The sequence below is a fragment of the Xiphophorus couchianus genome, chromosome 9, assembly GCF_001444195.1.
Source record: "Xiphophorus couchianus chromosome 9, X_couchianus-1.0, whole genome shotgun sequence".
Taxonomy (NCBI): domain Eukaryota; kingdom Metazoa; phylum Chordata; class Actinopteri; order Cyprinodontiformes; family Poeciliidae; genus Xiphophorus; species Xiphophorus couchianus.
This window is the reverse complement of record NC_040236.1, coordinates 12,711,277-12,737,259: the sequence shown is the minus strand read 5'-3', so window position 1 is coordinate 12,737,259 and position 25,983 is coordinate 12,711,277. Positions and strand designations below refer to the sequence as shown.

Below are 25,983 nucleotides of genomic sequence, written 5' to 3'. Positions count from 1 at the left end.
CTGCTCTTTAAAACTTTACAACCAAGTGACAGTGTTGGTAGAGATATACTTTTTGTTGGCTGTACATGTGTTTTTGTTCTTTTTGAGAGAACTCTTGCCCTCTGGTTCAGCTCCAGCATAGCTCCTCTGAGGCACTTTCTCAGGGCTTACAGAGACTGTACAGAGTTGGCACAGACTCTCCCAGTGTAAGAAGTCTCAGTGTTTCCCTGGAGAGGAAAAGCTTGCATCCTGGTTTGTTGTGTTGACATTCTTCTTTCTGTTGTCTCTGTAGCTTTGCTTCTGTCTGAATCAAGGCTGAGGTTAGCTTTGTAGGGCAACATATTTTTGAAGCCCGTACTCCAGCGATTGTCCAACATGCTCATCTTTGCAGGGTTTTGAGTGGGGCATGTTCATTTTTTAATAATATGAAATATTTATATAAAATGGTACCAAAGGTGAAAAGGCTGATAAACTAATATGAAATATGTATGTAAATATGTACCTACAAATACAGACTTTTCCAAGGCACAATAATATTGTATATCAGAGATTATTATTTTGTGTAATATTTAACAAAAGATAACAAAGTTCATATCACCTGTATAATAATGCAGACACGTTATGGCCTTTTTAACTCAGCAGCTTTCCATTAATTGGTTTCTCTTTTTTTAGATCTGTGCTTTTCTAATAACTTGCTTTCATTGTTAAAATGTCCTTTATGAGGTGTGTAATGTATTACTTTTTAAAATTATGGTTAGCTACCTTGGAATAAAAAAACAAAGTTCATCTTTCTGATGGTTGTATAGAGGATGAAATATTGTTTTTTCTTCTGTAATGTGTGAATCAAGTTGATGTTTCAATTAAACAAGAGTTTATGAGTACCGTATATCTATAAGTCAGACTTTTGAGGATGCACCTGTTACACAAAAGCGGGAACAACATTTTTTACAAATGCTCATAAATATACATGAAGACTAACCAAGAAATTACAGCTGAGTTTTGTTTAATCCACACCTCCATTTTCCATGTGTGAAAATGTATTTTCCACTAGTGGATAACAGATGATTCACCGAGACCATAGATGTACCGTATGCTTACATGTTTGTGTGTGCATGTGTAAAGGGGTCTCATGAAAGGGCTCTTTTGAACTTCGGGGTAGTGCCTGTCTTTTGTTGTCTGTCTGTTAGTCGCCCACGCTCTCTGCAGCCCCCCTCTCAATCATGCAGTGTGAAGCCATCCTCTCTCTCAACTCCCATCCTCCAACACAGCCACAGGCTCTTTCATCTAGCCTCAGTTGGGCAAAGGAAGGACTATGTGCATGTGTGTGTTTATCTCTATGTTGGATATGTGGTTCCCCCACACTGGGTGAACAGCAACACAAATAAGAACATTTGACCTTTCACCTTGTGTGTCCTTGTCGTTCATTGTATGCCATCGGCTGTATGAACATGGCAGTGTTGCTGCAGATTTTAAATGAGCAGGAAGACCTGCATATTGAACGACATGTGTGCCAGCAGTAGAGGAAGATCAATTTTCCCCTGGTGTTCCTCTAAATGGCAATAGAAGGGACATTACATTACTAATAATCATAATATCATTCCCTGATGTTACAGATGGTAAAGGTCAGTGGAGCCAATGCAGGAGCAAAGCCTGCATTAGAGTCCTGACCATAGTTTTCTTATTTCACTAACTAAGTATAGTATTTATGTGTGTAGTTTTTTCCCAAGTCAGTTTTGTGTTCACCAACCAACCAACCAACCAACCAACCAACCAAAAGAGTCTATGGCTACCTAATATTGAGTAGATTTCTAATGATCCCCAATTGAGAAAACAGCCTAGTGTTATGCCGTCTTAACTTTGGATCGTTCCGCATTAGTTGAACCCCAAAGTTCATCTAATGCTTCAAAAGAAGCTTGCAACCTACAGTTTTTTTTCTACTCATTTAGTATTTTCTTTTACCAAATGAGCATTAACCAGACACAAGAAAGCTACAGCATGCCACTTATTTTTCACATTTCAAGTGTTTCGGTGTAGATTACACCGGAAATAAACTTAGTTCTGGTGGTTGTTTCTTTATTTCTCTCTTACAGCATAAATGCAGTAAAACATTGTCATTCTACCTGAACAAACCCCCAAAAAGAAAGTTTTTATCCTCTTTGCCTTTACTGATGACATAAAGCAGAAGTTCCACCTTAATTTATTTGATTTAATTGATATTTCTACAAAGAATATATTTCATTGCAATGCCCTGTATTATCCATTGTGAGTGACTAACAGAAGCAAGATTTCTCATGGTACGTCTTAGTTACCAAAAAAGCTTCACAATTTGCTGAGCTGAGATAAATTCAAGCATTTTCTCACTGTGTTTATGTCTGACTTAGTTTTAAAATGCCAAATCCTATACTTTTATAAATAAATATATTTCTTAAATCTTAAGACTGATATCTAGCTGTAATCATGGGGAATATATTAAGGCATTCAATACTAGGTTAATTTGTTCAGTAAGATGTTTTCTAATGAAATGTGGACTTTTTCATCACAAATTAACATTGTGTTTAAACCTCTTTAAATGTTGGACATCATAAAAGAGATGAAAGAGAGCCTATAGCTTGAAAAACAAGCACATGAATGGCACATGAAAGGGATGTTTCTTTCTAATAATTTTTAAATGAACCTTTATGAATGTCAGTTTCTTCTACAAATTTTTATCTTAAATTAGACAGAAGAGTTCCTGTAGCCTCCAGTTTTGTTTTACATTATAAGCATTTTCTTTCCTGCCTTTGCCTGGTTTGTGTCTCTTAGTTCTTTGACTTCTGTCTATCCACTGTCCACAGGTCTAAGTCCGCTGTAATCACTCCTCTTTAGCCTGGCAGCCCACACAGGACCTTTGCACTGGCACTGCTTCGTCTTTACCCCATTGCAGGATCATTCATAAACACGCTAAACAAACAGCTGGGAGAAATGCTGGGTAGGAAATATCTGCTGAGCAGACTGATGTAATTCAGACTGTTTCTAGTCTCAGATGAAGTTACCAGAGCATATCGCCTGAAGTCCGGATTTGCAGAAAGCAACATACAGGCCAAGACCCTTAAACTTGGTGAATGTTTATTATTCCTCTGGTTATGTGAATACAACAGGGTGATCATTTCGGAGAATATGCTGAATGTGTCTTTCTTTATTTTGTAGTACAGTTTGTGTTTACATGTGTGCCACTGCATGAGGACTGCATGTACTTTTCCTGGTCTCAAGCAGAACAACTGTTTACAGCACATTGTGGACGTCAAAGCTGCAGGCACGCATGTTGCAAAAGCTCAGACCTCACACATGATTGCAAGTTAATGCTGTCCCTCCAGAAGCCTATAGGTCTACCAGAACTAAGTTTATTTCCTGAATTTGGTCCAGTATCATACACATAGATTTGTAAATAATGTTCTATGACACTTATGAATACTTAAATTAGATCTTAGGTATATTCACAGATGCTTCATTTTTTTCTGAATGTTTCCTAGTTTGGTTAATCTTCAAATTGTTCAGTAGATACAAGCCACAGTTCAGTACTTAACTTGGTTTTTGAGAAAAAAATTAATGTCAGTGTAAATGTCACTTATTTTGAGATGAAAATAAGCGACATAAGAACACAGAAAGATAAACAATCCTGTTAGTAAACAGGCCCTAAGTAACATGTCGTGTAAAATAAGACAGTTTTAGTCTACTGGTAAAAAATTTTTTTACTCTGACTTGCACCATTTCATTTCATTTAGAGATATTTTCATTTTACCAAGAAGTTTATTTCTGTTCGGAAATGAGAAAGATATCTATCAAAATCTGATTAAACTATTTAAACTATTCATATGTTAAAATTTCCTGTCAATTTTAAACACTTTTTTAACGTAGGTTACTGGATTATTGCCCTAGCGCCACTGGGCTTAGCAGGTTTTCTGGGGTAAAACGCTGTTATCTGTTATTGTGTTTAAGACCACCAGCTGTACGCCTATACTTTAAAAGTATAGGCCTATACTTCAAAAGTATAGGCGTACTTTTGCCTTGTTGCACCTCCAGCTGCTGATACCTGTGGCTCCATGTGGGCCGAGACCGCCACATCCATCAAAATAAAGGTTGCATGTGTTGAGCACAGCTTTACTCTGTGGCATTTTAGGGTCCTTAAAGGACAATTGAAGCGCGCTGTAATGAATAACCCATCAGCTTTCCTGACGCTGCCAGCAGCCACAAGGGCACTATCTGTCGCATCCATCATGAAAGGGAGGTGTCACTCAGCAAACACACAGGTGTGTATGGACAAATAGGGAGGTTTTGTTTGAACCGCTTAGATGCTGTGTTTTGGAAGGAGGGCTAGAATCTAGGAACAGAATTGGTAATGGGGGGCGGGAAGATGATGATGATCAGGGAGTTAGAAGGAGAGATTGTCCTGGTCCAGAGGGGTTTAAGAGACACAAAGAGCTACAGCTCCCAGAGGACCGTCCTCCATCAGCCCACCCTGCATATATTACCAGCTTGATTACTCTCATGCTCCAGCCAGTGATGTAGCTATAATATATGTTCTCTTTCTCCCACACAAGGTTTTCACAAGCACGCTTACATCCCCATGGGCAAACCCTGTGATCTGTCACATGACTGGTTCCCATGGTTATCTTGATATGTATTTTCCTCATAATTATTCTTAATTGCATTCTTTATCTTTGCATATCTGTTATTCTTTAACAAGACTGAAAAAGTGAAAAATGGCTGTTGTAATAAAATGTGAAGAATCTTGTTTTATTTATAAACATCCCTCAGTTTGCTAAAAAAAATTCCCCAGAGAGTTATGTGCTAAGATTGCAGAAGACAGTTTTATTCCAGTTTAATCATGATAATTTTGCCATTATTGCACAGTGGCTTTACATAACTGATAATAATTACATCAAACATACTGATGACAAATTAGTTTCTTTTTTCTCGAATAACTTAAATACATGAACAGATTTTTTAAAATAAGAATACACACTCAAACATTTCCAAGGTGGCCTTCAATATAAAAGGATTTTTGTGTTTCTGTGCTGGGATTGCTGTTTTCTGAGTAACGTGTCAGTGATTGCCTAAAGGTTTTAAGGAAGCCACTGGAGATGGGAACCTTATTTCATATTTTTGTGAGCTGTCTTTGAGCAAATGGTTATATTTTTCCAAGCATATATTGGCTAAGAATACAAATTCTGTCGATTTATTAACCTATCAAGCTTGTCTTGGATCATGTCTGTTTTACAGATGTTTTCTAGATGTTCTTATTGTAAGCCTGACTCTGGAGGAAGCACACACAATGTCTTGTCTCCATCTGTTACTCTTTCATGTCTTTTCATAACAAAGATCCAGTTTAAATCATATTCTGGGAAACAGGTTGTGCAATATTAGTTTTATTTTGCCATCAGTCATGGAGCAGTGTTTTTTCCTTCTCATTTCACAGTCTGTTGGTGTGTACTGCTCTCTTTCTTCTGCTCTCTGAGATTTACATCTAGCCTACACAGAGATCCCAGCATTGATTCTCTGCCACACAGAGATGTTGTTTGCAGTACAAAGGTACTGAGCAGACCTAATCAACACATATTGATTATTTTATGCTGACTGCCTATTTCATGTGCATTATTTTCTGTCCTGTATGCCTGCTGTGAATTATTTCTAAATTAGAATTTTTTTGGTTCAATCCTCTGAGGATGTAATGATTCCTGAAATATTTGTTTAAACACACTTCTCAAATTGGGAATAAATTAGGAACAGTGGGATAGAATTTTATCAAACAATCAAGTCAGGCACATTCAATCATGTCACCATCACTGGGTCACAGATGTGAGGGTAAACACACATACAAACAAATAGGGAACACCTGCTCATTCGCATGCGTGCGCACAGTCACACGGTGATGGGAGAGCAATTGGCTGCAACAGAGGAGAGGCCAACTCCTGGAGTTGGTTGCTAATGGCTACAGGATCCAGGGGAGCAGGAAAAGATGTCGATAATGACAATGTCACTCCCAGCCAACCAGCTCCTGAAAGAAACAGGATACTTACTCGAACTGATTCAGGCCTATTGGTCCATTTTTAGTGTTCACACACACACACACCTACAGGGATGCACAACTACACAATGAAATGGAGGAACAATTTTCTTCCAGCAAGGTAGCTGCGTGTTATTATAGCTGTCAGAAATAGGCTCTTCTCCAAAGGGCCTTTTTGGCTCTGGCTGCAGTGTTTGAATTGATTTTTCTTCCTTGGATAACTGAAAGTATTTTATCTACTATATTTAGCATTTCATTTCCCCGACAGGAATTAAGTTTTATGCAAAAATAGCACAAAAAAAATTCCTTTTAACTGTCACCTGACCAAACTGTGTTCAAGATTGTTCAGTGCGGTGAAAAGCATCTTTAAAGTTTTGTTTGCTTTTTCTTAGATGTAAATGATTTAATATCAGACAAAGACAAGCTGAGTAAATACAGGATGTAGTTTTTAAATTATTTCATTTTTCAAGAGAAAATTTCTATTGAAAGCTACAGTGCCCTACGTGACAAAGTGATTGTCTTCTGAACCTGATAACTGGTCTAGGCAACATTGACAGCGCAGAAGAGAGGTAACTAGTAATGACATTTTGCCAGAACATCTCTAGAAGATATAAATCTGTAATTTGATTATATCACTCAAAAAAACGCAGTTTATTTTCAATTCTTCAAACCGTTCAAAAATAGACTTGACTTGTTTATTTAGATTATGCTTGGGTTTTTGTTTACTACCTGCTGGAAGAGTTCTGTATGTGCTTTTAGGGCAATTTTGTTAGCTTGGCCACTTTTGGCAAAGTGGCCACTTTAGGCCACTAAACTGGCCACTTTTGGCAAAGTGGCCAGGCTAAATCTGAGTGAGTGTGACTAATTACAGTTAAAATATAATTGAACAACAATGACGGTTATATTTTCACATAAAGCCAGTTTAGTTAAGTTTTAATTCCTTAATTTGTTAATTAAATACTTTGGGTATGTTAGACTGATATTAATTTTGATTTGAATCACTTAAATGTGATAAAAACAAAAATAGGAATCACAACACTGTTCCAGCTGTAATTTCCATATCTAATATGTTAGCCTGTGTATTTTATTAAGTCTGTCTGGGTCAGTGGGTGATAATGGATGCTTCGGTTATGAAAGGAATAATTTCCTTACTCCATCCATCAGCACTGCTCCTTGTTTACAGCAAGCAAAACCAAATTATGCCTGGGAGTATCAATGTAGTTTTCACTAAGCTGCATATTTAATCTAGAGTGTGAGTCTTACAGTTTTTATACAACCCAAAACTATGGGATGCATTCAGTCATAGTCGGTAAATTAGAAAATGCATTTCAATGAGGCTTATTTGCCAGATTAAAAGTAACTTTTTTAATGTAACTCTTAAGTAGGTATTAAGCATACTTTTCATTAATGCTAGATTTCTGTATTTAAAATGTCTTTTTTACTTAATCTGTTGTAATATTCTAATCTTTAATGAGGAGTTTTCATCAGCTGTAAGCAGAAAATTAATAGAATAAGCCTTTAAGCAATCAGTGTGTGATTAATGTTTTTTTTTTTGCATGTTTCACTTAGTGAATATAATGAAATTAATTAACTTTTCAATAATATTATATATCATTTCAGTTGGACAGTTTTAATTTAGAGCCTTTAATATTTGTAGTAAATATTAGACAGATTCATCTGAGATGTCCATTTTCTCATGACACTTCATTTAGCCAGTGTAACAGCTGGCCCATCAGATTAAAATACCACAGAAGAAGATGATGTAAGGTTATGGAACTCTATTGGACAGTTCCAGTGCTCTGCTGTTTAAATTATTACATTATTTCCAGTGATAATAGAAGGCTAGATCTTTTTTTTTACTGCGACAGTAAGCTATGTAGTTCAGTGTAGTTTTCAGCAGGACTTTGATTCCCCTGCAATCTTTCACTTGCTGTTATTTTCCATGTGAGTGCAGTTAGGATATCACAGTCATTTCTTCCACTTGGTTTCCTGTAGATCAGCAGAACAAGCTCAATGAGGAGGAAAGATGAGAAGAAGAGTATCAGTGCACAAAGGAGATGAGCATTCTGAGATGAGCAGAAAGTAATGACGGGACAACAAAGGTGGAAGGATCGAAAAGAGATGCTAAATTGACGGATTAGCACTTTCAGTCCTCCACCCCTCTCCAGCAAAGTGTTGCAATGAGGCATGAGCCACATTTTGCTCTGATCTCTACTGACTAGATGATGATTAATATCAGTCACGTTTGCTGACGCTGAGAGCAGAACATAAACCTTGTTGTTGTTCTAATGAGCCATGACCATGTAACTAGCCCTGACTAATGGGGTGAATCTGATGGTGGACAATCCTGAAAGAGATCTTTTAGACTTTCGATTACAAGGGAATATTTTAGCTCTTTTTCCTTTTTTTTTTATTTACTTTGGTTCTTCGGAGGAGTTAAGTTTGGAAGAAAAACAAGTACTGACCTATTAAGTTAATGTTAATAGCTATGAGGACAGGTTTTCTTTTTTTGGCCAAAGGTTGCTGAGTCTGTGCTGCTGTCTTCATTTGTCCCCCTCATTGCATTAGGGGAATCATTTTGTAGCAGCAGCTAGATGTTTTGCATTCATAAGACCTGTACGACAGACCTCATTTCAATGCATAACAGGCTCATACATATGCAAGCAGGGGCTGTGCAGTTAAGTGTTGATGTCTAATCATTTAGGGAAACAGAAATAGTCAAATACCAGTGACTACGCCATGAGTCAGATGGTGGAGTTTCTCTGTTTTACTGTGGTTGTCTCGTGCTTTTTTAAGACACAAGTCTTAGATTTAATACTGCAATTATTCATAAGCTCCAAGCTGTTTTTAAAATGTTATTTATTTAATTTACACCTACATTTCAGGTGTTAGCAAGTTTAAGTTAATCAAATTTAAAACATTTCCTTCTCTTTTAAACACAGGAATATTGAATAGACTGACTCTTTGATGACAGATAATGTCATCAAGGATAACAGATAATAGAGAACAACCCATTTATAATAGGCTAAACCTTAAGTGTTTAGCAGTAAAATGTAGTGCCAGAATACTGTACTCATCTCATCTAATAATTTAGAGATTAGTGTTTTTGTTATACCTTTGATCTGCCTGACATTTATATTAAAACTGTGTTTCAAAGTGTTCATTTCTGTAATACAGAAAGGTTTTATAGCTTTAACTAAGCTAACTAGGCTATGATGACTTTAAAAATACCAAAGAAGTATTGTATCGCAGTATTAAAACAAAATGCATCATATTATCTGATTGTTTTATTTAACAAATAAATAACAAATGTCTAACAAATGTGTTGTTAAACAGCTCAAAACTGTGTGTCTTTTAATACATCCATCCATCCATCCATTTTCTGTTCTCCCTTTGTCCCTAATGGGGTCGGGAGGGTTGCTGGTGCCTATCTCCAGCTACGTTGCAGGCGAGAGGCGGGGTACACCCTGGACAGGTCGCCAGTCTGTCGCAGGGCAACACAAAGACATACAGGACAAACAACCATTCACACATACACTCACCCCTAGGGAGAATTTAGAGAGACCAATTAACCTAACAGTCATGTTTTTGGACTGTGGGAGGAAGCCGGAGAACCCGGAGAGAACCCACGCATGCACAGGGAGAACATGCAAACTTCATGCAGAAAGACCCCGGCCGGGAATCGAACCCAGGACCTTCTTGCTGCAAGGCAACAGTGCTACCAACTGCGCCACTGTGCAGCCCCCTTTTAATACATATCATGATAAAACATTTAAGGACTTGATTAACTGCTAGCTGGCAGTGTGTAGCATTACCAGGTATTCTCCATAAAGTATAAAAAACCTCTGCTCTGTTCAGCACACTCTCTTTTTCTCTGAGAACTTAATAAATGACTTAAGACTGTGGGATTGATAGGACAGAAAAAGTTGGGGATTTTGAAAATGTAACTTGTTAACCTTGGTATACCTTGATACTGGTAACTGAAAGTTTGCCTAAATATGTCTGATTACACTTGCTATAAAGTAGCAAAGTTCAAGTTCAGCATTGTATTTTAAATTGAGAAAAATATTACTAAGTATAAAAATGCTTTTGGGGCTGCACAGTGGCGCAGTTGGTAGCACTGTTGCCTTGCAGCAAGAAGGTCCTGGGTTCGATTCCCGGCCGGGGTCTTTCTGCATGGAGTTTGCATGTTCTCCCTGTGCATGCGTGGGTTCTCTCCGGGTACTCCGGCTTCCTCCCACAGTCCAAAAACATGACTGTTAGGTTGATTGGTCTCTCTAAATTCTCCCTAGGTGTGTGTGTGTGTGTGTGAATGGTTGTTTGTCCTGTATGTCTTTGTGTTGCCCTGCGACAGACTGGCGACCTGTCCGGGGTGTACCCCGCCTCCCGCCTGGAACGTAGCTGGAGATGGGCACCAGCAACCCTCCCGACCCCATTAGGGACAAGGATGAACAGACAATGGATGGATGGATGGAAAAATGCTTTTGCATCTTTATGATTTAAAAAAGTGTCCATTTTTAATTGACATTAGAGGTATCCGCTTGTATTATTCCTACAGAATGTTTCCGCAGTAACGCTTCCTTTTAAAACAGCTGGAAACAGATCTGTTAAAGAAAATTAGATTTTCCTTGGTTATTATATTATGAGAGATCTGAGCAGTATGTGAGTTTGCATACTAAGACACTGATACTTGCCCATATCCTTCGTTAGACTTCTGCCAGCCATAGCAGACTATAGGATATGTAAAATTGATAACTATCAGATTAGGGGAGACAACACTGATGTGGCTGAGGATGCAATTACATTTAATACACACCAATCAAAAGTTAGTTGAATTGGAATAGATATTACAGCTCCTGTGTCATAACACTTTAGTGCATAACATCTGCACAGAAGAATTTATTGCTAAATATATATTTTAATGTTCTAGATTTCATGGCCGCAGATTGTCTCACAAAGTTTGAGAGATGTGACTGAAGCTAAAATGTCCTGGTGATCGTTTCAGTGAATGAGATGAATCAGAATTTATTTCAAACTGTTATCAGTTTGCCTTTTTCATTCAGTCCGTATCTACCTGGAGAGAGATGCAGGAAGTCAGTGAGGGTCTCAGAAAAACAGTTCAGATCTTCAAGGCCCTGTTCAGTGCCGTGAGGAGAGCGAGAGAAAGGTCTGTGCCAAACTTTCCCCTCGTTCTGTCTGTCAGAGATAAAACTTCACAGCAGCAGCTTTGGAAATTAAGGAGCAGCTGAGAAGAAAGGAGAAAGAAAAAGAAAGAAACAGATAAAAAAACAAAATGGAGAAGAGCGATTCAGACGATGCACAGAGGGACTTTGGTGTTTTCCTTTCCTCAGAAGATGTTGGCAGCATTAATTAACTTTTACTTCTTCATCAATGCTGTGCCATTTGTTTGAATCTTACATTGCATGGTCCATTTTTGTCCTCTGTCAGCTTTTACTTCAATCCCAACTTTATTCCTATTCTCTTATACTATATCCATTTAACCTTCTCTTCACTTTGAACCCCTGTACATTTAGGCTTTCATTATGTTTCAACCACAGTGCTCTATGTTTCAGTAGGATGCTGCCCTAAATGTGCGTCTATTAGTTTAACAGACTTTTCCCCAGTCTGCAGAGTGTGTATATTGAAGCTCAGAAATGATAAGGGAAATCTTAATAAGATGTGGTTTGAAAAGACAGACACACTTAGCATGCTGTCCTCTGTAACTCAGTTGTCATGTATTGTTTTGCAGGAGACATTATGGAGAAAACAAGCCTTCGAAAAACATGACCCATTTCAATGTTGCTCTCAGAAACTTTGCCTGTTAGAGTAATTGTGGGAACTTTATTTGAGCTCTAATTTGGGTAATTGCTGCAGAGAAAAAACATTTCCATTTTTTATATGTATTCAGCTCCATTATTCTGAATGAGGAAGCGATTTTAGGAGATGCTTTTTGAGACATTTTTAAAGTACTACAACTCCACTTTATTTCTCCTTGCCTTTGATTATTATTTGCTGATTTACTGACTCAATGTCAACAGTAGCAGTCTACAATTTGACAGAAGAAACACCAATAAATTGAATGTTGACTGAACAATTTTCAGCTTGTTTGACCTGACCAGTGACTAGTCAGACAGAAACTGAAGATCTTTTTCTGAACAGTAAACGAATGATGCTTACCTGCTATCATATCTTACTGACAAGATGATGTATGGATATTGTTGAGAAGACTCAAATGAACTATTTCAGTATCTGTAAGCTTTAAAAGATGAAGTCAAAGAAAACTCAAAAGCTGTAAGCTATTTTAAAGGAATGTATTTTTTTTTACATGTCGACACATTTCTGAGAATTAGAGAAACAAAAATACTTCAGCAGATAACAGGAAGGCTGAATGCAGCACAGGAAGCTCTGTTTTATTTTTTGAGTTCTCTTCATCTTTCTATTAACATGGAGAATTTGGTCATTAATAATTAGTTGTTTTCAGGTCTTTCTTTATAAGAAAGTGTATAATTAAAAAGGTCGAGCTCGAAAGTCATCAGTAGCTTTCTTAAACCTGCCATTAGTTACTACAATGGAGCTGAGCTGAAGTTGACTAACATGTAAAAGCAGCGAAGTCACACTGTGGAGCTGAAACACTCATTTAAACTGATGAAATTCACAATATGCTAAACTGATAAGATTATTGTAAATTAGATCTATATGGATTATTTCTTATTATCCACATAGATCTTAAATTTAGTTGTCAATTAAACTTAGTGAAACTTGCAGAAATACTGTTTACAACTATTCTTTTCTCATACACACAATATGGCATTACTATTGCTCATAATATAAATAATAATGGCAAGAAGGCTAGAAAAAATATTTTAATTTCTGTTCTCATGGCTTTTTGTAGTTTGTATTTCCTAAAGACATGATTGGTTTAAAACTCTATAGGCCTATCAAACCTTTCCAAAAAGCAGAGATCAGAAATTGGCCAACATAATTCTGTGCATCTATCATTTTGAGCATATTTAATAGAAAATCTATGAGCTTTGCATGGGCAATAAGACATTAAATTGTGCTCACACCTGTTTGTTTTTTTCCCCCCTGTACCTGAAATGTAAAAATAGCCAAGGAGTCTGTCATCTGATAAATTAAAAATAACACAGTTTTTTATTACAACATGTAATTATTTTACATAGAGGCAGTTGCTTGTATCATATTCTTCGAAAGAGTTTAGTCTTAATTTAACCTGGTGCTTGGTCATCTCAAGTGTTGATATTCCTCCGCTTGCTTATACGTTTCAGGTTCCACCATGTCTATCAGCATCTGAAGTTGTGCAGTGATTTGAAATTCTCTCCATCCAGTTACAACTTTTGTCTCTGTCTCTTCCTGTATCACATTTCCACTTGTATTCCACCTTCCCTCTGTCTGTTAGACTCTTATATAATTTTCCAGTGTGTTTGGGTGTTGGGTCTTTTCCCTGTGGTTCCTAGGATAATCTCACACTCCATCTGGCCTCATGCCTCTACTCTTTTTTATTCAAACGGCTGCTGGTAATTTGCCCATCCCATGTGTCTCTTACGTTCTTTCCCTTTCGCTCTTTCGCTCATCCGCCAACACAACTAGCAAAACAAATATATTTAGCTCCTCTCTGGATATGTTGGACATAGGATTCTGTTCACTATTTGATATCTCTTCTTAGTTCAGTTTTTTTTTTCAAACTGCTTTGCTTGCATTCTTGTTGTACAAATAGTATACAATGTATTGGGATCAACAGTGGCTCTTCATCCTGCCTCCGGTCATGTTTGGCTGGCATCCTAGCCCAGAGAGTGTGCATTCTTAATGCTCCCCTGGCCTCGATGAGAGAGATGATTGGTAGAATTAATTGTGGCTGGAGGGCTGAATGGGAATAAGTGAGAAAAACAGGCGTGATGGAGGAAAGGGGGTGGCTGGGGGCTGGTATTCGTGTTGCATTCACTTCCTTAAAGCCTGCCAGTGGAGGAGATCCAGTTTATTTTCCTACATTCAGGTCTTTGGTCCCTCTAGATTAATATCAGGCCTGAATGAAGTCAATTCTATTCTCTTTTATAGCTCCGTTTGTCTTTCCCTGTGATTTAACACCTGTGGGCTTGCAGGGGGGAGATAACAGCATTTTCTACAGCAACAATCATAATGTAATGGCCTGCTCGCTTCCCCTGAGAATAATGTTATCTGAGAGGTGTCATTAAATGGAATTAATAGGCCTTAAAATCAGGGACATACAATTTGCGTAGGGTGTTTTCATGTGTATGATTGTTTTACCAGACTGTAAAGAAATATATCCTGTGTTCACCCTCTAGTGTAATGAAAGATTACATTTGAGATTCAAACAGAGGAAATCATTCCTTCTTTTAATTAAGCATATATTTTCATTAATGGTAAAAGCATTTTTTTAAAAAAATATCATTACAGGAATTTTATAAATGAAAAGTTTATCATATTGTAGTTCAGATTTGTCCAGTTTGTTGATGTCTCCAAATCCTTCTCCTGGTCAGCAGGTTTAAGGGTTGGTGGATTTATATGGTAGTTTTTATGGGGTCGCTTCACAGAACGCCTGTATAGGAATATAAAAAGCTGGGGGGTGGGGAGTGTGTGTGTGCGTGTGTGTGTGTGTGTGTGTGCGTGTGTGCGTGCGTGCGTGCGTGCGTGCGTGCGTGCGTGCGTGCGTGCGCGTGCGTGCGTGCGCGTGCGTGAGTGAACTGTTTCGGGGGTGAGTGGAGTGGGTTCTGGGGAAGCTGTCTCATCATTTATTTATACAATCTACAGAAGAAGGGGTTAGCGGAGAGAGGGAGGCTGCCGTCTACAAGCCGCTCTGGGAATACTGTAGGTCAAGAGTTGTTTTTCTAGCTACCAGCACAATTCTTTGTCTGCAAAAAAAGTGAAGCTCCCAAATAAGCACAACATACTCTAATGTTTGTAATGCATTTCTTCTCCAAATATCTGGTTTTTAATGATGCAGAGTTTCCCCTTCTTGATGTCCTATGGGTCCTGTTGTTATTATATTTCGTCTCAATATTCCTATCAGACATGGTACACAGTTTAAACATTGTGACCTTGAACACAACAAGTATCATTTTCATCACTTATTCTGTATATATATTGATGGGTGGAATTAGGTTGACTTTTTTAAAATTTCAAACTCTCTAAACTTTCTGTTAATTAGCTCAAGCAAAAAAAATAAAAAAATCCCCAAATTTTATTTCTAAACAATAAAGATTTTCAACAATAAAGAATCACCTGAATAATTTATCAGCCTGTTTGGAAGTGAGACAAAATGGGCCCCATAGTTGTATGTCTGTATATTATAGTCATTAAATGTTGGTAAATATAATTACAACATATTGATTTTTTGTCATTGTTAATCTGGATGAAATATATACTTTATAAATCAGTAGTTTCAATGTTGGAATTACACACTCCTACAATAGTAACAGGCTGTTTATTCCTGACTACTGTATTAAATATTTCTGTCACACACATGCAAGACTAAAGCTGCCATTACCTTTAAACAGTGGCTGGAGGAAATGCTGCAGGGTTCCTCTTTGTTGCTCTGCTGTCTGAATGTCAGGTTGCCTGCAACTATCCTTCTGCAGACAGCCAAGGATGTCATTTACATCTCAGAATAGTGTTGACAATTATTACTGTATCATGCAGAAGTCTATAAAATACTATATTTCTGGTTTAAGTTTCTGTTGGATATTGTTCCTTATATGACTTTAAACTCATTTTGTGAAGATTGCTGAACTTGTGAAAGTTGTCTCTGCCCTCATTTCTCCAGAGAAGAGATAATGAGAAACCATACTGTTTGACATGACAGAGACTCTCCCTCCTCAGTTTACATGTCGAATTACCTTTGGGAAGGAAACCAAAATGCTGACTTCTTCTCCAAAATGCACAGAATTTACGCTAATGAGGTTTAGATCTTTCTCTTTGTTTGCAGTGAGATTTTTTGGTGCTGTAAGTATAAGGAGTGTGAGGTGTAGAAGAGGTACATCTCTATGGCTGCTCTAATAATTTGTCAGTGAGGTTTAATTGAAAACAAAGAAGTAGGGGTGGAATCATAGATAAACTGTCACCTTCATTGTTCTCATTGGACTCACAAATATAAAAATATAATTTTATTAAAACAAAGTGATGTGGGTACATTCTGTGTCTAAGTAATGATACTGATGTATTCCTAAGTGTGCCAGCAATCTAACAATGATACATGTATTCATACCAAAGAATTTTGTTACAGCCCATACGGTACAATAAGGCATGTGTACCAAACAATTAAAGCCGTAAAGTAAACTTTTACCCATTCGGAGCGTTTTTGTATGAAACTAAAGCACATAATTTTACGTTCCAACTTTAAAAAATGAAACCTAAATGTGATGGAAAAATTACAATAAGGTCACATCTGCTAGTCATGTTATATGAATGATTGTGAACTCTCACCAAAAGAACTATTTGGGTTACATGTAGAAGGTTGGAAGTTGTTTTCTACAGCTGCATCAGAACCAGACTGTCTCGCCCCTTGTTGTTAATTCTTTATCCTTGGTATAAATGTGTTGTCTCTGCCTGACAGAGCTTTTCATCCAGACCTGCTTCGTTACTGATTGTCCTACAAGCTCTCTGTATTGTGCTCAATATATGAATAAACCTGATTGAGTGATTTCACCTGAACAGTGCTTGGAAATAGTTTTTTTTCCAACACACTAAACAAAGCAGAGCTTTAATAAAGTCTGTTTGAACTTTAAAGCAACAATTGAGTAAAAAAAGGTGGACCAAGCCAAATACTTCAGCATTTTTCAACAGCAATGAGCTAAACTTGATTACTCACCTGGGATAGTCATTGAGTGAATCATTTTGTAGTTCCTCTTACACAGTTTCTTTAATTGCAATGTTTGGTATAGATTTTTAATGTTCCACTTTTCTCTGCCTCTTATTCTATGCTTCATGCTTCACTGTTGTTTCAGGGTTTTCATTAGCTGTGTAACCTTTTTACTTTGAATTACCTCACCGTATGCTTGTTGCCTGCAGGTCTGACCAAAGCGGTGTATTAGCCCATCAGTCATTGTGTCAGGCTGCACTGGCCAGCCAGGTGCTCGATCACTTTGCCTAAACAGCTAATGTTTGCCGGCCGATCGTTTAGAAGTATAAATGTGGCTCCCTCCATGCCATCATCCATCCAACCACCTGAAACAGCCTGACATTCAGCGTGGCAGAGAGCAAATCCTTGGGGGCTGTAGAGCACTGAATGCACCTGTGTAGCTGTGTCATACTGAAGAATACATCTGTAAACTGATATTTAGAGTTAGAAAAATTAATTGTTAAAATGAGCATTGAGATTTCTACCATTTCATACTTTCTATTTGTTCTTTAATTCATTTTACTATTGTTTTTGCAAATCACTCCACTTTATACCCTTGTTCTGTTTTTTGTTTGTTTCTTTAGATCAAAAAGTATTATTTTGTGCTTCAATTGACTGATTTTGACATAAGTGAGGCAAATTCTTTTTGTTTCCTTAGATTTCGCCCTTAAGTCTTTCGTATTTCAGTCAGTATTGGAGATATCAGAATTAACATTTATCTCAGCTTTTTGTAGACTTTTGTCTAAATTGCAAGAACATTTTTAAGCCCCTTACAGGTTTGTAGTCCTGAGTCAGAGAGTAGTTTCAAACTGCATACTGAATTGATCTTTACAATGTACAGTTGGGTATTGTTTTTCCTTGGAATGATTATTTTGAATACATCTGAAGAATACATCTGTAAACTGATATTTAGAGTTAGAAAAATTAATTGTTAAAATGAGCATTGAGATTTCTACCATTTCATACTTTCTATTTGTTCTTTAATTCATTTTACTATTGTTTTTGCAAATCACTCCACTTTATACCCTTGTTCTGTTTTTTGTTTGTTTCTTTAGATCAAAAAGTATTATTTTGTGCTTCAATTGACTGATTTTGACATAAGTGAGGCAAATTCTTTTTGTTTCCTTGGATTTCGCCCTTAAGTCTTTCATATTTCAGTCAGTATTGGAGATATCAGAATTAACATTTATCTCAGCTTTTTGTAGACTTTTGTCTTTGTTGCAAGAACACTTTTAAGCCCCTTACAGGTTTGTAGTCCTGAGTCAGAGAGTAGTTTCAAACTGCATACTGAATTGATCTTTACAATGTACAGTTGGGTATTGTTTTTCCTTGGAATGATTATTTGACTACTTAAATCAGTAAAATACAGAATTCCTTTTTAATCAGCACCTGTGTGTATAACAGCAGTCGTTATTGCATTTAAATCTTAGACGTATGGGTTGGATAACTGAGATGTTAGCATTTATAAAACTAATCTCAATATCTTTGTGTAGTTTAGGATTACTTTGTGTGATATGTTCTAATAAATATTTTACTATTTGATCACTTAAAATTCACTCCTTTCTTTTTGTGTTTTGAGTAAAAGAATTTATTTTGAGTAAAACTCATTGATTATGATTTGGTATCAAAAACTCTGAGTTGGTTTATAATTATTACTCATTATGTTATATTGCTGTATTTATGATGAAACATTTACTGATTCGAAGGTTGCTTAAAAGACAATTGCAGGTACTTATTTGTACATCATATGTGTGAATCTGCTATTTTACAGTGGGTTTCCATTGGCTGCATGTTAAGCTCTGTCAGGTGTTGGGTAGCCTGTTGTGAATGAGGCAGAGAATTGTTTGAGACAGCGCATCAATACTGATTGAATTGGCATGTCCTGAAAAAGACAAGGAGGGTTTATTCAGACATGGAGAGGCAGGAAGAAGCTGTTGATCTAATTCAGACTTGAATGAAAGTCTGCTTGCCTGAGGTTTTCTGAACTCTTAAAGGAATACTCAGAGTTACAGAAGGATTGGCTATTTAGGTCACTTAATCATTAATGAATGCCTTGAAAGCAAAACAAGTTACTTGCTCAACACTATCCCATTTTGGATATTTAATGTCCTATTAATAAAGTGGTAGAGATGACATGGCCAAATGTAGTAACAGTAGTTGGATTGCAGTTGGAGAACTACAAACTATTAATATTAAAAAGTATTAGCTAATCTGCCTTCATTTACATTTGAACACCAGGGGGTCCCATTCTTAATCTGTAAAATTTGCAGTTTTACCTCTTTTGGGAAGGCTTTCCGATACGTTTATAAGTGTGTTTGTTTCTGGCAATCATTCTAAAAGTGCGTTTGTGAGGTGAGACACTGATGTTGGCTCTCAGTTTCACCTCTTATTCATCCAATAGGTGTTTTGTTTGGACAGTGGAGACCTTTTTACCCCAAACTCACTCATTCACAGGTTTATGAACCTTACTTTATACACAAATGTCTTGGAAAAGGAAGGGGCCGTAAGTACACTGTCCCCACAAACTTTAGAGCATAAAATAGTATAAAATTTGTAGTCAGTTTGTATTGACTTTGTTGTTGCGCAACACCCCCCCCCCTCCTTTCTGTCTCTACTCTCTCACTCTCGTACTTCCTCTTCTGAGAGGGGAGATGTGCTACCAGCTCTCCGTCTAACGGGTCCGTTGAGTTTCCTAAATCTGCTGGGATTTACCCTGTCCAGAACTGAAGTAAACTCTGTTTAAGCTGGTTTCGAGAAACGATTCGCCTGGTTATCTGACGGCCTACATCCAGGTGTCCCACCCTTCTTCCCCCTGTGAATTAGCCAGACTGAGCAGCCTACAGCCAACTAGTTTCACAGAGCACACCTGTTAACGGTCGCTCGTTCTCTATTTTGCAACTTGCATTTGTTATTGAACCAGGTAGGTTTTAGTGACTCGGTCGAGTCCCAAGGATGAGGTTTTAAATATGGGCTACCAGCAACCTAAAAACATTTTCCACCTCTTCCTCTCCAGAATCAAACATCACAGCTATTTTACAACCATCAAAGAACTTTAAGGTGACTCATTAACTGAATGTCCACAACATCTTTTAGATTTTCTTTATGCTAAATATTTTATTAGTAAGGCATTTTTGCAAGGGTCAGTACAGCTTAATTCAGTAGCAGAAATAATCAAATAAGTAAAATCAATCATCTAGTCTATCTTTCCCTACTGCTGATACTGAGAACTAAAAAAGGGAACCTTTGAGAGAGACGGACGGAGTTTGGCGCCTCGAACCCCAGACCTGGCACGATGATGAAGAAGGTGTTGCAACAGGAGGAAGATGTTGATCGGCGAAGGCCAGGATCTCCGCAGGTCCGATGAGCTTCTTCTCCGCATGGATGCTGAGGTCACACAGGACTTGGTGCTGGCAGGAAAAAAGGCACCAGTTCTTCTTCCTTGTCTTTGTCTTCATCTTTGTCTTTGGGGTCTGAACCCAGCCGATGAGAGAAGTGCGATTCGAAGCCACAGATTGTGGGCCAGACGGGTTGGTCTCCATGTGCAGGACAGTCTCCGGCTCCGTGGCCCCGGCTCTTCTTCAGCTGCAGAGTTCTTTGTCCATCTCGATCTTGGCTCGAAGCTGCCCGGAGGATCCAACGAACGGTTCCTCTTTTGCACTCACCTTATATAGGGTTCATCCACCCCCTTGGTGCGCCTGCTGTCTGCTTAGACAGATGATCTCATATCCATCACTGTCTTACAGACATTTCCTGATGTCTGTGCCAATGTCTCAGGGTTGCTCAACCTCCTGTGTCCCTTGCCTGCACAACCTTTCACCTACTCTCTACCTCCAACATATCAGTGATGTTTAATTGCAGTTACACCTTTTTACACCATTTCAAGTTTAATGTCAAAATCACATTTATATCACATTTATTTTCTTTAGCTTCTCTGATTTAGCATTCATTTATAATTTTATAACCATAACTTATATCACATTTATTTTCTTCAGCTTCTCTGATCTATCATTCATTTATGATTTTATAACCATAACTTATTAATTATTCTTATTATAATCTTAATGTGAGTTATTACAGATGTTTTTCTGAAAAGAAACCAAGAATAATACATGATTCTAATTATTTACTACTAAAGTTACAGTTACTTGTTTTTCTTGTAGTTCCCACAAATATAAGTGTATTATTACAAGTAAACCAATATTCATATAAGTATTTTACTTTGAATCTTATCCAATTACTAATAATGTTTAGATTTAATTTTTTAAAACTTTCATACTTTAAACTAAGGAATAGTCTCAGCTATTTTTATAAATCTGCAGGCTGGAAACTTCCTCTTTTTCCAGGAAACCTGCTTTTCTTGTTTCATGAATCTCTCTGACTGACTATGATTTCTTATGATTAGATAGAAAAATGTAGAATTAAAGCAAAGTTTGCATGAGACAAAAACAACACACACAACCAGATTTATTTTATTGACACTTAAGTCTACTGTTGGGCCTTGATATCACTTGAGTGATTCATTTTAAAGATAACTTTATTTATTATTACTGTTAAACTAACTTTATTGACACTTAAGTCTACTGTTGGGCCTTGATGTCACTTGAGTGATTCATTTTAAAGATAACTTTATTTATTATTACTGTTAAACTAAAATCTCCAGCATGGGGAAGTGGGATGAGCTCGGATTTTCTTGACAACTTGAATGTCTCCACTACTCTAGAGTTTATTGGCAAGATGCTTTACTCTACTCCATGAATGGTTCTTGTACATAGATATAGTGTAAAACACCATTACGTTAGATTACATTAGACTTCTCATCACATCTCATCTCATTCTTTTCAAAATGTCTTAATATGGTTTCATCCTTCAGCATCTCTCAGCTGAAGGAAGCTTAGTTAATATAAACTAAGCTTTCCCACCTCCCCAGTGATTGTGGGTTCTGTGTTGTGTGAAAGCTATAGATGAACTATGAAATGTTATAGTCTCTCACACATACTTGTTTCCTTGGGGGAAAAAAGTCAATAATCTTCTGTCTGCTTCTTTTTTGCTTTTTGTTCCAGTCACAGATGAAGACACAGTGAAGCGATACTACGCTAAGTTTGAGGAGAGGTTTTTCCAGAACTGTGAGAAGGAGCTTCTGAAAATCAACACGTTCTATTCAGGTACCACTTTACTCCACAAATTCTCTGGGTCATGAAGATAAATAAATCAGTTGAGCCTTTTTTTGGAATGTGAATTTGACCAAGTCTCATTTTGGTTTGCAACAGGTTACAAGTTATAAATGTAAATAGTTTTTTTTACAAATAGAAAATCAAGCTTCTGGCTGCTCAACACTGGAAAACTTTCAACGCTTCTGCTTTTATAAAGGGGCTTGCTTATGATCAGCTAATAAAGTGTAATTTTTTGAGCTGCTGAGACAAGCAACTTTAGATCTGATACAGGCTCTGGTAATTTTTTATTATGGCTCTAACTGTTAGAGCCATAACTGTTAGAACATAAACTTTGATGTTAGAGTCTAACATCAAAGTTTATGTTTAACTTTGGAGCAGAAATAAAAGTACATTTGATTCATATTGACATCAGATTTGTCGCTGTAAAAGAAATTGTCACTGTAGCCATACCTTATAGTTTCAAATAAACATACTGCAAATCAGAATGAATCCAATCAGCCTGATCAATTACATTCCCTATAAAAAGTATTTATTCCCTTGGATGTTTCACCCTTTTATTTTTTTTCTTTGGCAAATCAAACATGATCAACAAAATGTGTTTTTGTTATTAAAAAAAAATACTAAGAAAAACATTAAACATAGGAATAAAATGTTATTTCTTTAACAACAGTTGTATTTGATTTAGTGAAAGCCCTTCTTCTTCCCCAGAAGAAAAAAATTGCATACAGCATAAACATTTGCACAGAGTGTATTGAAAGTCAGAATTAAATTATGACTCTTGCACAAGGGTTTGTAACCAGTTTCATTACTTGGGATGCAAGGAAAAAATATTGCTAGATATTGCTAGATAACACTGGGTTTAGTCTTAGTCATTAGACTGAACAGGTCACTAGCAGTCATGCTTACGGGAGAAAGCATGCATGTATTTCAAGAAGCAAGTGAGACTGCGTGTGTGCTGTGTAACCTGAGATGTTCTCCATAATATATTCTGGTACCAGACGGGTACTTCTAGAACTTGAGTTCATGGAAATGTGTCTGCAGTAAAGGCAGACGCTGCCTCCTCCTTAGGCCATCTGCGAAACTGCGTCCTGAGGTGGGTCAGCGCAGGGACAAGGTTAACTGGGAAGATTGTCCCAGCTCATAACGATGGGACATTACAGGCTGATTGATGGCAAAAGCAGTAAAATGAGTATAAGTCACTCAGCTCATAGTTAGAAAGATGCTTTGTTACTGAAGTAATGGAAGTCTTTCTTTCCCAGCAGAGTGGAGTAGCCCATTTAGCAATATAATAACTTGCAAACTTATGTGGATTAAGAGGACCTGCATTAAAGTACATTTTACTATTTAGGTCCATTATCTACTATGGATGATTACAGCAAAAGTTTGGTGCTTTTTATAAGTAAGTGCTGGTTAAACCTTCATAGGAGCAGAGCAATGTTGAATCTTAGAGATTTTAAAAAGAAAAAGCAGTAAAGGATACATCCTCTTCATTTTAGTGCAACAGCAGGGGGGGTCATGCTATATCAGTATTAGAGTTGTTCGCTGTATCTTCAGCAGGCAGTTCGTTTGACGAGGGTAAATGTTTAGCATGAAAACATTATTTCACCCAGTTTGTTTACTATCAACACAGAAGGAGGAAAGAGGAAAGGCCACAGTTTTGCCCAGCAAGTGCGTTTATCTCATATCTGTTGGGGTGTGCGTGTGTGCTTGTGTAGCTATTTAAAAAGGATTTCAGGGTTGATTGAACCGTAGAGAGATGGAGATAAATGTGTGCTGACTTTACATGAACAACCTGCCTCCACATCGCTCTTTGTGTCTGTATCTCCCTCTGAAAGGGGTCCTTGACCTCTTAAAGCCATTCTACTGCATTGCGCTAAAATCCTGACTCTTGGACTGCAGGTTCAATATTGTATGTTTCACAATCCAAGAAGAGGACTAAATTTTGTCAAAATTTGCAGTTGTTTTATTATTACAAATATTCACCTTGTGTGTGTTTCCAAACTGAGGTCGAATAAAATGGTTCACTCAACCCACTTTAGTTGAAATTTAAACCACCAGCTGCAAGGTTCATTAGCTACATAGATAATGTCTTCTGTTTTTCTCCTTCACTCCAGACTCCAGGTTTACTCTAAATCTGCTTTCAGAGGGCACTGGGTGTACTGGCTTCTCAAAGCCTCCTTTTGTTGTCATGAATTGTTATTACGGATTGCACAGTTCAAGCAAGAGGATTACCAAGAATATAGTTGTCAATAAAGAGCCGTGGCATTCCTGAGAGGGAGGTAGTGTGATTGTGTGTCAGGGTGAGTTCAAGCAACAAAGCGTGAAAGTCACCAGTGAGCCTTCAGCATCAGCAGTGTGACTTTATTAATTTAAGGACGGGTAGGAAGCCGCTGTAGCCTTGATTTCCCAGACTGTCAGGCTGACTGCATGAATCATAACATAATATATGTGTTGTTTTCTTGTCTGCTGTTGCATACATAACCTATTTTCACCACTGTCTGATGTTAAATCTGACTTCCAGTCTTAGGTCAGTTAGGATTACCATATTAATTTCAAAATGTTTTTGTTTTGTAAAGTAAACTTGTTTAATGGCAGAGATTTTTTTCAGTTCAAAAGATTACATACATTAACATTTCGATCCCTTCAAATAAAGAGAAAATCCTCATAATGACAGGTTTAGTAACATTTTAGTTAATTGGAGGCAAACCTGTGGATGCATTTTATGACAACACCTCAAACACATCGCCTTAACCGACATGGAAAAATACAAAACTCTCCAAGGTTTCAGTAAGAGAAATCTGGTTTAATTTTGAGGCACCTGAAGGTGTCAGGTTAACCTTTTCAAGTATGAACACCAGGAGAATCTCCAACCATCTTCAGGAAACAGACAGGTTCTGTCTAGAAGCATGTTTTTGAGGACAAAAAATATACTGGAAAGAGTGAAGTAACATATCAAGGCGTTAGATGGGATGTTAAAACTTGGGCACACATGGGTGCAAATAAACAATGACTCCAAGCACAAAATGTCTCAGTTACATTGTTTTTGTCTGGAGGACTGGACCAAAATTCAATCAAACCACTGCGAGAAGTTTGGAGAAGGATACCCAAAACATTTGACTGTAGTCATACAGGTTACAAGGAACTATGTTACTCCTTTGAGGAAGTGTTAACCTATCTTTGACCCAGAAAGTGGTTCCTCACTCTCTATGCAGCTTTCACATGCCATCTCAGCCCATGTGCTTTTGTTTCCTGGAAGTAACTGGAGAGAAGAGGATTTTAAGATGAACATGTTCCCCATTACTCGGCAAATTCTTGTAGCTTCTTGATGCTCTTTGAAGAAACCTTTCCTCAGCATTTGGAACAGCTGAAATGTCTCCTCTTTAATAAGTACCAGATTTCTCAATGTTTCTATATTGTTGGTTTTAGTTTATTACTTTATCTTTCTGATAAGAAAAATTGATCACTCAATGCTTGCTGTGACTTCTCAGTAATACATTTTCTACAGACTGGAATATATCTGTTCCTCTCTCTAAGCTTTCGTCTAAAGATTGGTCTGTGCTGTGTGAAATGCAAACTAACTTTAGAGTTTTCAGCACATTCTCATCATTCTGTCTGCAGAAAAGCTCGCTGAAGCTCAGCGACGGTTTGCAACGCTGCAAAATGAGCTGCAGTCATCAATGGATGCCCAGCGAGAGCAAAACACTCCGTACGGCCTTCGCAAACGCAAGACGTTGTTCCACCTGACGCAGGAGGAGCGCTCCAAGCACCACAACATCATGGACCTGAAGCTAGCCTTCAGCGAGTTCTACCTCAGCCTCATCCTGCTCCAGAACTACCAGGTTCCCTTCACACACACAGAGAATTATCGCTACTCTGATAATGTCTGATAAGTAATCAGAGATGCAGCAGCATGTCTG

The 25,983-nt window shown here is 37.5% G+C and overlaps 1 protein-coding gene across 1 annotated transcript in view; it reads left to right on the top strand.

Annotated features, from left to right (window-relative positions):
- xpr1a (xenotropic and polytropic retrovirus receptor 1a) overlaps positions 1-25,983 on the top strand; it is a 71,306-nt gene that overhangs the window by 27,107 nt on the left and 18,216 nt on the right. Inside the window, exons 4-5 of the mRNA XM_028027558.1 lie at positions 21,956-22,057; positions 25,685-25,905. Coding sequence (XP_027883359.1) covers positions 21,956-22,057; positions 25,685-25,905 — 323 coding nt within the window. The remainder of the gene's footprint in view (positions 1-21,955; positions 22,058-25,684; positions 25,906-25,983) is intronic.